The sequence below is a fragment of the Lampris incognitus genome, chromosome 18, assembly GCF_029633865.1.
Source record: "Lampris incognitus isolate fLamInc1 chromosome 18, fLamInc1.hap2, whole genome shotgun sequence".
Taxonomy (NCBI): Eukaryota; Metazoa; Chordata; class Actinopteri; order Lampriformes; family Lampridae; genus Lampris; species Lampris incognitus.
In genome coordinates this window covers 42,072,643-42,088,239 of record NC_079228.1, presented here as the reverse complement: position 1 = coordinate 42,088,239, position 15,597 = coordinate 42,072,643, and the positions used below count along the sequence as shown (strand labels likewise).

The 15,597-nt window shown below is 51.8% G+C and overlaps 1 protein-coding gene across 1 annotated transcript; it reads right to left on the bottom strand.

The window, feature by feature from the left end:
- Positions 1–940: 940 nt before the first annotated feature.
- On the bottom strand, positions 941–2,407 carry LOC130128480 (uncharacterized). The gene has a single exon (XM_056298080.1). It carries the CDS (start codon positions 2,405–2,407, stop codon positions 941–943), a length of 1,467 nt encoding a protein of 488 aa, XP_056154055.1.
- Positions 2,408–15,597: the final 13,190 nt, after the last annotated feature.

Sequence of the window (15,597 nt, the reverse complement as noted above, 5' to 3'; positions counted from 1 at the left end):
CACCACGAGTTTATCATGTGTTACTTAAAACACTGTGGTGTGAGCCACGGCGTGACTCACACGGCCAGCTGGCCGCGGGTTCGACCCCGGCCATCTTGTATTGCTAGCTAGCACCTAGCTTATCTGGCCCAATGCCAACATGTGGAGTAAACTGGCTCTGGCTCGTGCAAACACCCTTGTCACATGATGACCCGTCAGAAACGTGTTCTGGCCCAAGGCTTTTTCTTCTGAATATATAATAATAAGTAATAATAAATGATAATAATAATAACTAATAATAACTGATAATTGATAATAATAACTAATAATAACTGATAATAATAATAACTGATAATTGATAATAATAATAACTAATAATTGATAACAATAATAATAATACTAATTAACAATAATGATCATTAATAATAGTACATTTTATTTGTGGGCGCCTTTCAGAGCACTCAAGGACACCTTACAGAACAGTTACAAACCAGCAACCCTGTAAAGTCACAACAAAGCAGGTAAACAACACAAGTTACACAACAGATGAGTATAAGGTAGACAACAGAAGTTACCACAACAGATGAGTATAAGGTAGACAATAACAGTTACACAACAGATGAGTATAAGGTAGACAACAGAAGTTACCACAACAGATGAGTATAAGGTAGACAATAACAGTTACACAACAGATGAGTATAAGGTAGACAATAACAGTTACACAACAGATGAGTATAAGGTAGACAATAACAGTTACACAACAGATGAGTATAAGGTAGACAACAGAAGTTACCACAACAGATGAGTATAAGGTAGACAATAACAGTTACACAACAGATGAGTATACGGTAGACAATAACAGTTACACAACAGATGAGTATAAGGTAGACAATAACAGAGATGGGACGTGAAGGTCGAGACCGGGACAGTGTTGTGAGGGACAGTGTTGTGGGGGACAGTTCTACAGGCAGGGGACAGTGTTGTGGGGGACAGTTCCACAGGCGGGGGACAGTGTTGTGGGGGACAGTTCCACAGGCGGGGGACAGTGTTGTGGGGGACAGTGTTGTGGGGGACAGTTCCACAGGCTGGGGACAGTGTTGTGGGGGACAGTGTTGTGGGGGACAGTTCCACAGGCGGGGGACAGTGTTGTGGGGGACAGTGTTGTGGGGGACAGTTCCACAGGCGGGGGACAGTGTTGTGGGGACAGTGTTGCGGGGGACAGTTCCACAGGCGGGGGACAGTGTTGTGGGGGACAGTGTTGCGGGGGACAGTTCCACAGGCGGGGGACAGTGTTGTGGGGGACAGTGTTGTGGGGGACAGTTCCACAGGCGGGGGACAGTGTTGTGGGGGACAGTGTTGCGGGGGACAGTTCCACAGGCGGGGGACAGTGTTGCGGGGGACAGTTCCACAGGCGGGGGACAGTGTTGTGGGGGACAGTTCCACAGGCGGGGGACAGTGTTGTGGGGGACAGTGTTGTGGGGGACAGTTCCACAGGCGGGGGACAGTGTTGTGGGGGACAGTCCACAGGCGGGGGACAGTGTTGTGGGGGACAGTGTTGCGGGGGACAGTTCCACAGGCGGGGGACAGTGTTGTGGGGGACAGTGTTGTGGGGGACAGTTCCACAGGCGGGGGACAGTGTTGTGGGGGACAGTGTTGTGGGGGACAGTCCACAGGCGGGGGACAGTGTTGTGGGGGACAGTGTTGCGGGGGACAGTTCCACGGGCGGGGGACAGTGTTGCGGGGGACAGTGTTGTGGGGGACAGTTCCACAGGCGGGGGACAGTGTTGTGGGGGACAGTTCCACAGGCGGGGGACAGTGTTGTGGGGGACAGTGTTGCGGGGGACAGTTCCACGGGCGGGGGACAGTGTTGCGGGGGACAGTGTTGTGGGGGACAGTTCCACGGGCGGGGGACAGTGTTGTGGGGGACAGTGTTGTGGGGGACAGTCCACAGGCGGGGGACAGTGTTGTGGGGGACAGTGTTGCGGGGGACAGTTCCACGGGCGGGGGACAGTGTTGCGGGGGACAGTGTTGTGGGGGACAGTTCCACGGGCGGGGGACAGTGTTGTGGGGGACAGTGTTGTGGGGGACAGTTCCACAGGCGGGGGACAGTTTTGTGGGGGACAGTTCCACAGGCGGGGGACAGTGTTGTGGGGGACAGTGTTGTGGAGGACAGTCCACAGGCGGGGGACAGTGTTGTGGGGGACAGTGTTGCGGGGGACAGTTCCACAGGCGGGGGACAGTGTTGCGGGGGACAGTTCCACAGGCGGGGGACAGTGTTGCGGGGGACAGTGTTGTGGGGGACAGTTCCACAGGCGGGGGACAGTGTTGTGGGGGACAGTTTCTGACAGAAAGCCGTCTGACCCAACACGCGCCTTGACTCTTCAGTAGGACACCAGCGACCTCTGCTGTCAAGGTGCGGGAACTGCATGAAACGTGTATCTATATATGTATAGTAGATTCTTTACTATAGGTCTAGTAAATAAGTAATGTTAAATTATTTTCTAATAGTATTAGTAAAGTACATTTGCATGCTATATGAGTATCCAGGTACTAGTATGCTATATTTTATATATATATTAATATGTTCATATTTGTGTATTTTAGTATAAAAGTGATCAGTTTATTAGAAAAAATATAACTGACGTTTATTTTTTTACTATAATTGTTTAATTCATTAGTGTTTTACTCATCTGATTCAAACTGGGTAATTTATATGAAGTTCCCTTAGGAAACATTAGAGTGATTCTATTCTCAGCTGTTCTGTTCTATTGTATTCTATTCTGTTCTCTCTGCACACCGAAGACTTCAGGCACAACTCGGAGTCATGCCACCTAAACTGGGTAATTTATATGAAGTTCCCTTTGGAAACATTAGAGTGATTCTATTCTCAGCTGTTCTGTTCTATTGTATTCTATTCTGTTCTCTCTGCACACCGAAGACTTCAGGCACAACTCGGAGTCATGCCACCTAAACTGGGTAATTTATATGAAGTTCCCTTTGGAAACATTAGAGTGATTCTATTCTCAGCTGTTCTGTTCTATTGTATTCTATTCTGTTCTCTCTGCACACCGAAGACTTCAGGCACAACTCGGAGTCATGCCACCTAAACTGGGTAATTTATATGAAGTTCCCTTAGGAAACATTAGAGTGATTCTATTCTCAGCTGTTCTGTTCTATTGTATTCTATTCTGTTCTCTCTGCACACCGAAGACTTCAGGCACAACTCGGAGTCATGCCACCTAAACTGGGTAATTTATATGAAGTTCCCTTAGGAAACATTAGAGTGATTCTATTCTCAGCTGTTCTGTTCTATTGTATTCTATTCTGTTCTCTCTGCACACCGAAGACTTCAGGCACAACTCGGAGTCATGCCGCCTGCACACGTTGTGAGCAGACTCTGCTGCCGTGGGGTGGCAGGAGGCAGAGCACAGGGGCCTGTGGACAACTGGCACAGGCAGAACCACCTGCAGGCAGAACCACCTACAGGCAGAACCACCTGCAGGCAGAACCACCTGCAGCAAGACAGAGCAGATGCTGGTGGACTTCTGAAGAAGGAAGCCCCGTACCACACCTGGGTCCATCCTGGGCCGGATGTTGAGGCGGTTTACTCCTGGAAGTACCTGGCAGTTCACATGGACAGCAGGCTGGAGTGGGCCGGGAACATGGAGGCCCCCTCTACAAGAAGGGCCAGAGCCGACTGTACGTCCTGCAGAGGCTTGGGTCCTTTAACAGCTGCAGTATGATGCTGCAGATGTTCTGCCAGTCGGTGGTGGCCGGTGCCATCTTCTTCACTGCTGTGTCTCGGGGCGGGGGCGTGAATGCTGGAAATGCCAACACGCTGAACAAGCCGGTCAGGAAGGCCAGCTCTGTGATGGGAGCCATCAGGAACAATGTGTCATGCCTCCTCCACAACACACTAGTCGAAACACAGGAGCACCTTCGGCGACACACCGATATCCCCGAGGAGCTCCACACAACGCCGCAGGAGCTCTTTCCCGCCAGCGACCATAAAACTGCACAACTCCTCCCCATCCTGCCGCAACCCTGACCGGCCTAGCTGGACACTGAAAGAACGGCATCAACTGCCATTTTTATAGTTTTCATATTCACATACTGAATAGCGTCACTCGCACTGCAATAATTATAGGTTAAGGACAAGTCATATATTCTCTACACAACTGCAACGTACAATAACTGTGGACAACTTTACGCTGCTGTGCAAGAACTGGACAGGTGACCATCATATTGCATCTTTTTCTTAATGTAACATCTTCTATATTTTCACTTACAGTTTTTATTTTTCTACCACTGCTCTTGAGCCACCCTGTTGTTATAAACACACATCTCTGTATTCCAGTGCGTAGGCACCAAGTACTCCAGTGTGGTCTAGTCCCTCATATTCTGGATATTCGCTGCAGTGTTGCTTCGTATTCCTGCTACGGTGTGTCTTTCATATTCTGTTCCTCCACATTGTGTAGTGACGCTTCACTTCCCCTCGGGATCAATAAAGTGTCTGTCTGTTGTCCACCTGTGTCTGTCTGTCTGTTGTCTACCCGTGTCTGTCTGTCTGTTGTCCACCCGTGTCTGTCTGTCTGTTGTCTACCTGTGTCTGTCTGTCTGTTGTCTACCCGTGTCTGTCTGTCTGTTGTCCACCCGTGTCTGTCTGTCTGTTGTCCACCTGTGTCTGTCTGTCTGTTGTCCACCTGTGTCTGTCTGTCTGTTGTCCACCTGTGTCTGCCTGTCTGTTGTCCACCTGTGTCTGTCTGTCTGTTGTCTACCCGTGTCTGTCTGTCTGTTGTCCACCCGTGTCTGTCTGTCTGTTGTCTACCTGTGTCTGTCTGTCTGTTGTCCACCCATGTCTGTCTGTCTGTTGTCCACCCGTGTCTGCCTGTCTGTTGTCTACCTGTGTCTGTCTGTCTGTTGTCTACCTGTGTCTGTCTGTCTGTTGTCTACCTGTGTCTGTCTGTCTGTTGTCCACCCGTGTCTGTCTGTCTGTTGTCTACCCGTGTCTGTCTGTCTGTTGTCCACCTGTGTCTGTCTGTCTGTTGTCCACCTGTGTCTGTCTGTCTGTTGTCTACCTGTGTCTGTCTGTCTGTTGTCCACCTGTGTCTGTAGGTCTGTTGTCCACCTGTGTCTGTCTGTCTGTTGTCCACCTGTGTCTGTCTGTCTGTTGTCTACCCGTGTCTGTCTGTCTGTTGTCCACCTGTGTCTGTCTGTCTGTTGTCTACCTGTGTCTGTCTGTCTGTTGTCCACCCGTGTCTGTCTGTCTGTTGTCCACCTGTGTCTGTCTGTCTGTTGTCCACCTGTGTCTGTCTGTCTGTTGTCCACCTGTGTCTGTCTGTCTGTTGTCTACCTGTGTCTGTCTGTCTGTTGTCTACCTGTGTCTGTCTGTCTATTGTCCACCTGTGTCTGTCTGTCTATTGTCCACCTGTGTCTGTCTGTCTGTTGTCTACCTGTGTCTGTCTGTCTGTTGTCCACCTGTGTCTGTCTGTCTGTTGTCCACCTGTGTCTGTCTGTCTGTTGTCCACCTGTGTCTGTCTGTCTGTTGTCCACCTGTGTCTGTCTGTCTGTTGTCCACCCGTGTCTGTCTGTCTGTCTGGCTTTCTTCATCTGGACACAACATTTACTGACAGAAACGTTTCATCGTCATCATCTAAGTGACCTATTCAATCTCAGCTGACTGTAGGTGTCCCCACCCTTATCAACAATACAGTGACTGCAGGTGTCCCCATCCTTATCGACAATACACTGACTGCAGGTTGTTTAAAAGGGTGGGGTAGCTGCAGCCAGGTGAGGCTGAAGAGGTCACTTAGATGATGATGAAACGTTTCTGTCAGTAAACGCTGTGTCCAGATGACCTGACTCAACCTTCTGTCACTTTCTTACCTGCATTATTGAGCGTGAAGACATATCTGGTTTTCTGTCTGTCTGTGTGTCTGTGTGTTGGCCTGTCTGTGTGTCTGTGTGTTGGCCTGTCTGTGTGTCTGTGTGTCTGTGTGTTGGCCTGTCTGTGTGTCTGTGTGTTGGCCTGTATGTGTGTCTGTCTGTTCGCCTGTCTGTGTGTCTGTGTGTTGTCCTGTCTGTTGGCCTGTCTGTGTGTCTGTGTGTCTGTGTGTTGGCCTGTCTGTGTGTCTGTGTGTTGGCCTGTCTGTGTGTCTGTGTGTTGGCCTGTCTGTTGGCCTGTCTGTGTGTCTGTGTGTCTGTGTGTTGGCCTGTCTGTGTGTCTGTGTGTTGGCCTGTCTGTGTGTCTGTGTGTTGGCCTGTCTGTTGGCCTGTCTGTGTGTCTGTGTGTTGTCCTGTCTGTTGGCCTGTCTGTGTGTCTGTGTGTCTGTGTGTTGGCCTGTCTGTGTGTCTGTGTGTTGGCCTGTCTGTGTGTCTTTGTGTCTGTGTGTTGGCCTGTCTGTGTGTCTGTGTGTTGGCCTGTCTGTGTGTCTTTGTGTCTGTGTGTTGGCCTGTCTGTGTGTCTGTGTGTTGGCCTGTCTGTGTGTCTGTGTGTTGGCCTGTCTGTTGGCCTGTCTGTGTGTCTGTGTGTTGTCCTGTCTGTTGGCCTGTCTGTGTGTCTGTGTGTTGGCCTGTCTGTGTGTTGGCCTGTCTGTGTGTCTGTCTGTGTGTCTGTGTGTTGGCCTGTCTGTTGGCCTGTCTGTGTGTCTGTGTGTCTGTGTGTTGGCCTGTCTGTGTGTTGGCCTGTCTGTGTGTCTGTGTGTTGGCCTGTCTGTTCGCCTGTCTGTGTGTCTGTGTGTCTGTGTGTCTGTGTGTCTGTGTGTTGGCCTGTCTGTGTGTCTGTGTGTCGGCCTGTCTGTGTGTCTGTGTGTTGGCCTGTCTGTGTGTTGGCCTGTCTGTGTGTCTGTGTGTTGGCCTGTCTGTGTGTTGGCCTGTCTGTGTGTTGGCCTGTCTGTGTGTCTGTGTGTTGGCCTGTCTGTGTGTCTGTGTGTCAGCCTGTCTGTGTGTCTGTGTGTTGGCCTGTCTGTCTGTTCGCCTGTCTGTGTGTCTGTGTGTTGGCCTGTCTGTGTGTTGGCCTGTCTGTGTGTTGGCCTGTCTGTGTGTCTGTGTGTTGGCCTGTCTGTTGGCCTGTCTGTGTGTCTGTGTGTTGTCCTGTCTGTTGGCCTGTCTGTGTGTCTGTGTGTCTGTGTGTTGGCCTGTCTGTGTGTCTGTGTGTTGGCCTGTCTGTGTGTCTTTGTGTCTGTGTGTTGGCCTGTCTGTGTGTCTGTGTGTTGGCCTGTCTGTGTGTCTTTGTGTCTGTGTGTTGGCCTGTCTGTGTGTCTGTGTGTTGGCCTGTCTGTGTGTCTGTGTGTTGGCCTGTCTGTTGGCCTGTCTGTGTGTCTGTGTGTTGTCCTGTCTGTTGGCCTGTCTGTGTGTCTGTGTGTTGGCCTGTCTGTGTGTTGGCCTGTCTGTGTGTCTGTCTGTGTGTCTGTGTGTTGGCCTGTCTGTTGGCCTGTCTGTGTGTCTGTGTGTCTGTGTGTTGGCCTGTCTGTGTGTTGGCCTGTCTGTGTGTCTGTGTGTTGGCCTGTCTGTTCGCCTGTCTGTGTGTCTGTGTGTCTGTGTGTCTGTGTGTCTGTGTGTTGGCCTGTCTGTGTGTCTGTGTGTCGGCCTGTCTGTGTGTCTGTGTGTTGGCCTGTCTGTGTGTTGGCCTGTCTGTGTGTCTGTGTGTTGGCCTGTCTGTGTGTTGGCCTGTCTGTGTGTTGGCCTGTCTGTGTGTCTGTGTGTTGGCCTGTCTGTGTGTCTGTGTGTCAGCCTGTCTGTGTGTCTGTGTGTTGGCCTGTCTGTCTGTTCGCCTGTCTGTGTGTCTGTGTGTTGGCCTGTCTGTGTGTTGGCCTGTCTGTGTGTTGGCCTGTCTGTGTGTCTGTGTGTTGGCCTGTCTGTGTGTCTGTGTGTTGGCCTGTCTGTGTGTTGGCCTGTCTGTGTGTCTGTGTGTTGGCCTGTCTGTGTGTCTGTGTGTCGGCCTGTCTGTGTGTCTGTGTGTTGGCCTGTCTGTCTGTTCGCCTGTCTGTGTGTCTGTGTGTTGGCCTGTCTGTGTGTCTGTGTGTGTGTCTGTGTGTCTGTGTGTTGGCCTGTCTGTGTGTCTGTGTGTGTGTCTGTGTGTCTGTGTGTTGGCCTGTCTGTGTGTCTGTGTGTTGGCCTGTCTGTGTGTCTGTGTGTTGGCCTGTCTGTCTGTTCGCCTGTCTGTGTGTCTGTGTGTTGGCCTGTCTGTGTGTCTGTGTGTGTGTCTGTGTGTCTGTGTGTTGGCCTGTCTGTGTGTCTGTGTGTTGGCCTGTCTGTGTGTCTGTGTGTTGGCCTGTCTGTGTGTTGGCCTGTCTGTGTGTCTGTGTGTTGGCCTGTCTGTGTGTCTGTGTGTCGGCCTGTCTGTGTGTCTGTGTGTTGGCCTGTCTGTCTGTTCGCCTGTCTGTGTGTCTGTGTGTTGGCCTGTCTGTGTGTCTGTGTGTGTGTCTGTGTGTCTGTGTGTTGGCCTGTCTGTGTGTCTGTGTGTGTGTCTGTGTGTCTGTGTGTCGGCCTGTCTGTGTGTCTGTGTGTTGGCCTGTCTGTGTGTTGGCCTGTCTGTGTGTCTGTGTGTTGGCCTGTCTGTGTGTCTGTGTGTTGGCCTGTCTGTGTGTCTGTGTGTCAGCCTGTCTGTGTGTCTGTGTGTCAGCCTGTCTGTGTGTCTGTGTGTTGGCCTGTCTGTCTGTTGGCCTGTCTGTGTGTCTGTGTGTTGGCCTGTCTGTGTGTTGGCCTGTCTGTGTGTTGGCCTGTCTGTGTGTCTGTGTGTTGGCCTGTCTGTGTGTTGGCCTGTCTGTGTGTTGGCCTGTCTGTCTGTTGGCCTGTCTGTGTGTCTGTGTGTTGGCCTGTCTGTGTGTCTGTGTGTTGGCCTGTCTGTGTGTCTGTGTGTTGGCCTGTCTGTGTGTCTGTGTGTTGGCCTGTCTGTCTGTTGGCCTGTCTGTGTGTCTGTGTGTTGGCCTGTCTGTGTGTCTGTGTGTTGGCCTGTCTGTCTGTTGGCCTGTCTGTGTGTCTGTGTGTTGGCCTGTCTGTGTGTCTGTGTGTTGGCCTGTCTGTGTGTCTGTGTGTTGGCCTGTCTGTCTGTTGGCCTGTCTGTGTGTCTGTGTGTTGGCCTGTCTGTGTGTTGGCCTGTCTGTGTGTTGGCCTGTCTGTGTGTCTGTGTGTTGGCCTGTCTGTGTGTCTGTGTGTCTGTGTGTCTGTGTGTTGGCCTGTCTGTGTGTCTGTGTGTCTGTGTGTTGGCCTGTCTGTGTGTCTGTGTGTCTGTGTGTCTGTGTGTTGGCCTGTCTGTGTGTCTGTTGACTTGTCTGTGTGTCTGTGTGTCTGTGTGTCTGTGTGTCTGTGTGTCTGTGTGTTGGCCTGTCTGTGTGTCTGTGTGTCTGAGTGTCGGCCTGTCTGTGTGTCTGTGTGTCTGTGTGTCTGTGTGTCTGTGTGTCTGTGTGTCTGTGTGTCTGAGTGTCGGCCTGTCTGTGTGTCTGTGTGTCTGAGTGTCGGCCTGTCTGTGTGTCTGTGTGTCTGTGTGTCTGTGTGTTGGCCTGTCTGTTGGCCTGTCTGTGTGTCTGTGTGTTGGCCTGTCTGTGTGTCTGTGTGTCTGTGTGTTGGCCTGTCTGTTGGCCTGTCTGTGTGTCTGTGTGTTGGCCTGTCTGTGTGTCTCTGTGTGTCTGTGTGTTGGCCTGTCTGTTGGCCTGTCTGTGTGTCTGTGTGTTGGCCTGTCTGTGTGTCTCTGTGTGTCTGTGTGTTGGCCTGTCTGTTGGCCTGTCTGTGTGTCTATGTGTTGGCCTGTCTGTTGGCCTGTCTGTGTGTCTGTGTGTCTGTGTGTCTGTGTGTCTGTGTGTTGGCCTGTCTGTGTGTCTGTGTGTCTGAGTGTCGGCCTGTCTGTGTGTCTGTGTGTCTGTGTGTCTGTCTGTTGGCCTGTCTGTGTGTCTGTGTGTCTGTGTGTCGGCCTGTCTGTTGACTTGTCTGTGTGTCTGTGTGTCTGTGTGTCTGTGTGTCTGTGTGTCTGTGTGTCTGTGTGTCGGCCTGTCTGTTGACTTGTCTGTGTGTCTGTGTGTCTGTGTGTCTGTGTGTCTGTGTGTCGGCCTGTCTGTTGACTTGTCTGTGTGTCTGTGTGTCTGTGTGTCTGTGTGTCGGCCTGTCTGTTGACTTGTCTGTGTGTCTGTGTGTCTGTGTGTCTGTGTGTCGGCCTGTCTGTTGACTTGTCTGTGTGTTTGCTTGTCTGTGTGTCTGTGTGTCCTTGTGTTTGCCTGTCTGTGTGTCTGTGTGTCCTTGTGTTTGCCTGTCTGTGTGTCTGTGTGTCTGAGTGTCGGCCTGTCTGTGTGTCTGTGTGTCTGTGTGTCTGTGTGTCTGTGTGTCTGTCTGTTGGCCTGTCTGTGTGTCTGTGTGTCTGTGTGTCGGCCTGTCTGTTGGCCTGTCTGTGTGTCTGTGTGTCTGTGTGTCTGTGTGTCTGTCTGTTGGCCTGTCTGTGTGTCTGTGTGTCTGTGTGTCTGTGTGTCTGTGTGTCTGTCTGTTGGCCTGTCTGTGTGTCTGTGTGTCTGTGTGTTGGCCTGTCTGTTGGCCTGTCTGTGTGTCTGTGTGTCTATGTGTTGGTCTGTCTGTGTGTCTGTGTGTCTGTCTGTTGGCCTGTCTGTGTGTCTGTGTGTTGGCCTGTCTGTGTGTCTGTGTGTCTGTGTGTTGGCCTGTCTGTGTTTCTGTGTGTCTGTGTGTCTGTGTGTCTGTGTGTCTGTGTGTCTGTGTGTCTGTGTGTCTGTGTGTTGGCCTGTCTGTGTTTCTGTGTGTCTGTCTGTTGGCCTGTCTGTGTGTCTGTGTGTCTGTGTGTTGGCCTGTCTGTGTGTCTGTGTGTTGGCCTGTCTGTGTGTCTGTGTGTCTGTGTGTCTGTCTGTGTGTCTGTCTGTCTGTGTGTCTGTCTGTGTGTCTGTGTGTCTGTCTGTTGGCCTGTCTGTGTGTCTGTGTGTCTGTGTGTTGGCCTGTCATTTGGCCTGTCTGTGTGTCTGTTGGCCTGTCTGTGTGTCTGTCTGTGTGTCTGTGTGTCTGTGTGTTGGCCTGTCTGTGTGTCTGTCTGTGTGTCTGTGTGTTGGCCTGTCTGTGTGTCTGTGTGTTGGCCTGTCTGTGTGTCTGTGTGTTGGCCTGTCTGTGTGTCTGTGTGTCTGTGTGTTGGCCTGTCTGTGTGTCTGTCTGTTGGCCTGTCTGTGTGTCTGTCTGTTGGCCTGTCTGTGTGTCTGTGTGTGTGTCTGTGTGTTGGCCTGTCTGTGTGTCTGTGTGTGTGTCTGTGTGTTGGCCTGTCTGTGTGTCTGTGTGTCTGTGTGTGTGTCTGTGTGTTGGCCTGTCTGTGTGTCTGTGTGTCTGTCTGTGTGTCTGTGTGTTGGCCTGTCTGTTGGCCTGTCTGTTGGCCTGTCTGTGTGTCTTTTGACCTGTCTGTGTGCCTGTCTGTTAGCCTGTCTGTGTGTCTGTGTGTCTGTGTGTCTGTCTGTGTGTCTGTGTGTTGGCCTGTCTGTTGGCCTGTCTGTGTGTCTTTTGACCTGTCTGTGTGCCTGTCTGTTAGCCTGTCTGTGTGTCTATGTGTTGGCCTGTCTGTTGGCCTGTCTGTGTGTCTGTGTGTCTGTGTGTCTGTGTGTTGGCCTGTCTGTTGGCCTGTCTGTGTGTCTGTGTGTCTGTGTGTTGGCCTGTCTGTTGGCCTGTCTGTTGGCCTGTCTGTGTGTCTTTTGACCTGTCTGTGTGCCTGTCTGTTAGCCTGTCTGTGTGTCTATGTGTTGGCCTGTCTGTTAGCCTGTCTGTGTGTCTATGTGTTGGCCTGTCTGTTAGCCTGTCTGTTGGCCTGTCTGTGTGTCTGTCTGTCTGTGTGTCTGTCTGTGTGTCTGTGTGTCTGTGTGTCTGTGTGTCTGTGTGTCTGTCTGTTGGCCTGTCTGTGTGTCTGTGTGTCTGTGTGTTGGCCTGTCTGTTGGCCTGTCTGTTGGCCTGTCTGTGTGTCTGTGTGTCTATGTGTTGGTCTGTCTGTGTGTCTGTGTGTCTGTCTGTTGGCCTGTCTGTGTGTCTGTGTGTTGGCCTGTCTGTGTGTCTGTGTGTCTGTGTGTCTGTGTGTTGGCCTGTCTGTGTTTCTGTGTGTCTGTGTGTTGGCCTGTCTGTGTGTCTGTGTGTCTGTGTGTTGGCCTGTCTGTGTGTCTGTGTGTTGGCCTGTCTGTGTGTTGGCCTGTCTGTGTGTCTGTGTGTCTGTGTGTCTGTCTGTCTGTGTGTCTGTCTGTGTGTCTGTGTGTCTGTCTGTTGGCCTGTCTGTGTGTCTGTGTGTCTGTGTGTTGGCCTGTCATTTGGCCTGTCTGTGTGTCTGTTGGCCTGTCTGTGTGTCTGTCTGTGTGTCTGTGTGTCTGTGTGTTGGCCTGTCTGTGTGTCTGTCTGTGTGTCTGTGTGTTGGCCTGTCTGTGTGTCTGTGTGTTGGCCTGTCTGTGTGTCTGTGTGTTGGCCTGTCTGTGTGTCTGTCTGTTGGCCTGTCTGTGTGTCTGTGTGTCTGTGTGTTGGCCTGTCTGTGTGTCTGTGTGTTGGCCTGTATGTGTGTCTGTGTGTTGGCCTGTCTGTGTGTCTGTGTGTGTGTCTGTGTGTTGGCCTGTCTGTGTGTCTGTGTGTGTGTCTGTGTGTTGGCCTGTCTGTGTGTCTGTGTGTCTGTGTGTGTGTCTGTGTGTTGGCCTGTCTGTGTGTCTGTGTGTCTGTCTGTGTCTGTGTGTTGGCCTGTCTGTTGGCCTGTCTGTTGGCCTGTCTGTGTGTCTTTTGACCTGTCTGTGTGCCTGTCTGTTAGCCTGTCTGTGTGTCTATGTGTTGGCCTGTCTGTTGGCCTGTCTGTGTGTCTGTGTGTCTGTGTGTCTGTGTGTTGGCCTGTCTGTTGGCCTGTCTGTTGGCCTGTCTGTGTGTCTTTTGACCTGTCTGTGTGCCTGTCTGTTAGCCTGTCTGTGTGTCTATGTGTTGGCCTGTCTGTTAGCCTGTCTGTGTGTCTATGTGTTGGCCTGTCTGTTAGCCTGTCTGTGTGTCTGTCTGTGTGTCTGTCTGTGTGTCTGTCTGTGTGTCTGTCTGTGTGTCTGTGTGTCTGTCTGTTGGCCTGTCTGTGTGTCTGTGTGTCTGTGTGTTGGCCTGTCATTTGGCCTGTCTGTGTGTCTGTTGGCCTGTCTGTGTGTCTGTCTGTGTGTCTGTGTGTCTGTGTGTTGGCCTGTCTGTGTGTCTGTGTGTTGGCCTGTCTGTGTGTCTGTGTGTTGGCCTGTCTGTGTGTCTGTGTGTTGGCCTGTCTGTGTGTCTGTCTGTTGGCCTGTCTGTGTGTCTGTGTGTCTGTGTGTTGGCCTGTCTGTGTGTCTGTGTGTTGGCCTGTATGTGTGTCTGTGTGTTGGCCTGTCTGTGTGTCTGTCTGTTGGCCTGTCTGTGTGTCTGTCTGTTGGCCTGTCTGTGTGTGTGTGTGTCTGTGTGTGTGTCTGTGTGTTGGCCTGTCTGTGTGTCTGTGTGTGTGTCTGTGTGTTGGCCTGTCTGTGTGTCTGTGTGTCTGTGTGTGTGTCTGTGTGTTGGCCTGTCTGTGTGTCTGTGTGTCTGTCTGTGTGTCTGTGTGTTGGCCTGTCTGTTGGCCTGTCTGTTGGCCTGTCTGTGTGTCTTTTGACCTGTCTGTGTGCCTGTCTGTTAGCCTGTCTGTGTGTCTATGTGTTGGCCTGTCTGTTAGCCTGTCTGTGTGTCTATGTGTTGGCCTGTCTGTTAGCCTGTCTGTGTGTCTGTGTGTCTATGTGTTGGCCTGTCTGTTAGCCTGTCTGTTAGCCTGTCTGTGTGTCTGTGTGTCTATGTGTTGGTCTGTCTGTGTGTCTGTGTGTCTGTCTGTTGGCCTGTCTGTGTGTCTGTGTGTTGGCCTGTCTGTGTGTCTGTCTGTTGACTTGTCTGTGTGTCTGTGTGTCTATGTGTTGGCCTGTCTGTTGGCCTGTCTGTTGGCCTGTCTGTGTGTCTGTGTGTCTATGTGTTGGTCTGTCTGTGTGTCTGTGTGTCTGTCTGTTGGCCTGTCTGTGTGTCTGTGTGTTGGCCTGTCTGTGTGTCTGTGTGTCTGTGTGTTGGCCTGTCTGTGTTTCTGTGTGTCTGTGTGTTGGCCTGTCTGTGTGTCTGTGTGTCTGTGTGTTGGCCTGTCTGTGTGTCTGTGTGTTGGCCTGTCTGTGTGTCTGTGTGTTGGCCTGTCTGTTGGCCTGTCTGTGTGTCTGTGTGTTGGCCTGTCTGTGTGTCTGTGTGTTGGCCTGTCTGTGTGTCTGTGTGTTGGCCTGTCTGTGTGTCTGTGTGTCTGTGTGTCTGTGTGTCTGTGTGTTGGCCTGTCTGTGTGTCTGTGTGTCTGTGTGTCTCTGTGTGTCTGTGTGTCGGCCTGTCTGTTGACTTGTCTGTGTGTCTGTGTGTCTGTGTGTCTGTGTGTTGGCCTGTCTGTGTGTCTGTGTGTCTGAGTGTCGGCCTGTCTGTGTGTCTGTGTGTCTCTGTGTGTCTGTGTGTTGGCCTGTCTGTGTGTCTGTGTGTCTCTGTGTGTCTGTGTGTCTCTGTGTGTCTGTGTGTTGGCCTGTCTGTGTGTCTGTGTGTTGGCCTGTCTGTGTGTCTGTGTGTCTGTGTGTTGGCCTGTCTGTTGGCCTGTCTGTGTGTCTGTGTGTTGGCCTGTCTGTGTGTCTGTGTGTTGGCCTGTCTGTTGGCCTGTCTGTTGGCCTGTCTGTGTGTCTGTGTGTTGGCCTGTCTGTGTGTCTGTGTGTTGGCCTGTCTGTGTGTCTCTGTGTGTCTGTCTGTTGGCCTGTCTGTGTGTCTGTCTGTTGGCCTGTCTGTGTGTCTGTGTGTCTGTGTGTCTGTCTGTTGGCCTGTCTGTTGACCTGTCTGTGTGTCTGTGTGTCTGTCTGTTGGCCTGTCTGTTGGCCTGTCTGTTGGCCTGTCTGTGTGTCTGTGTGTCTGTGTGTCTGTGTGTCTGTCTGTGTGTCTGTGTGTCTGTGTGTCTGTGTGTCTGTCTGTTGGCCTGTCTGTGTGTCTGTGTGTCTGTGTGTCTGTGTGTCTGTGTGTCTGTGTGTCTGTCTGTTGGCCTGTCTGTTGGCCTGTCTGTGTGTCTGTGTGTCTGTGTGTTGGTCTGTCTGTTGGCCTGTCTGTGTGTCTGTGTGTCTGTCTGTTGGCCTGTCTGTGTGTCTGTGTGTCTGTGTGTCTGTCTGTTGGCCTGTCTGTGTGTCTGTGTGTCTGTGTGTTGGTCTGTCTGTTGGCCTGTCTGTGTGTCTGTGTGTCTGTGTGTCTGTGTGTTGGCCTGTCTGTGTGTCTGTGTGTCTGTCTGTTGGCCTGTCTGTGTGTCTGTGTGTCTGTCTGTCGGCCTGTCTGTGTGTCTGTGTGTCTGTGTGTTGGTCTGTCTGTTGGCCTGTCTGTGTGTCTGTGTGTCTGTGTGTTGGCCTGTCTGTGTGTCTGTGTGTTGGCCTGTCTGTGTGTCTGTGTGTCTGTGTGTCTGTGTGTCTGTGTGTCTGTGTGTCTGTGTGTCTGTGTGTCTGTGTGTCTGTGTGTCTGTGTGTTGGCCTGTCTGTGTGTCTGTCTGTCTGTGTGTCTGTGTGTCTGTGTGTCTGTGTGTCTGTGTGTCTGTGTGTCTGTGTGTCTGTGTGTTGGCCTGTCTGTGTTGGCCTGTCTGTGTGTCCTTGTGTCTGTGTGTCTGTGTGT

What these genes read in the sequence shown, in the direction of transcription:
- LOC130128480 (XM_056298080.1), bottom strand. Translation starts at nt 2,407, where the DNA reads ATGCAGTTCCCGCACCTTGACAGCAGAGGTCGCTGGTGTCCTACTGAA.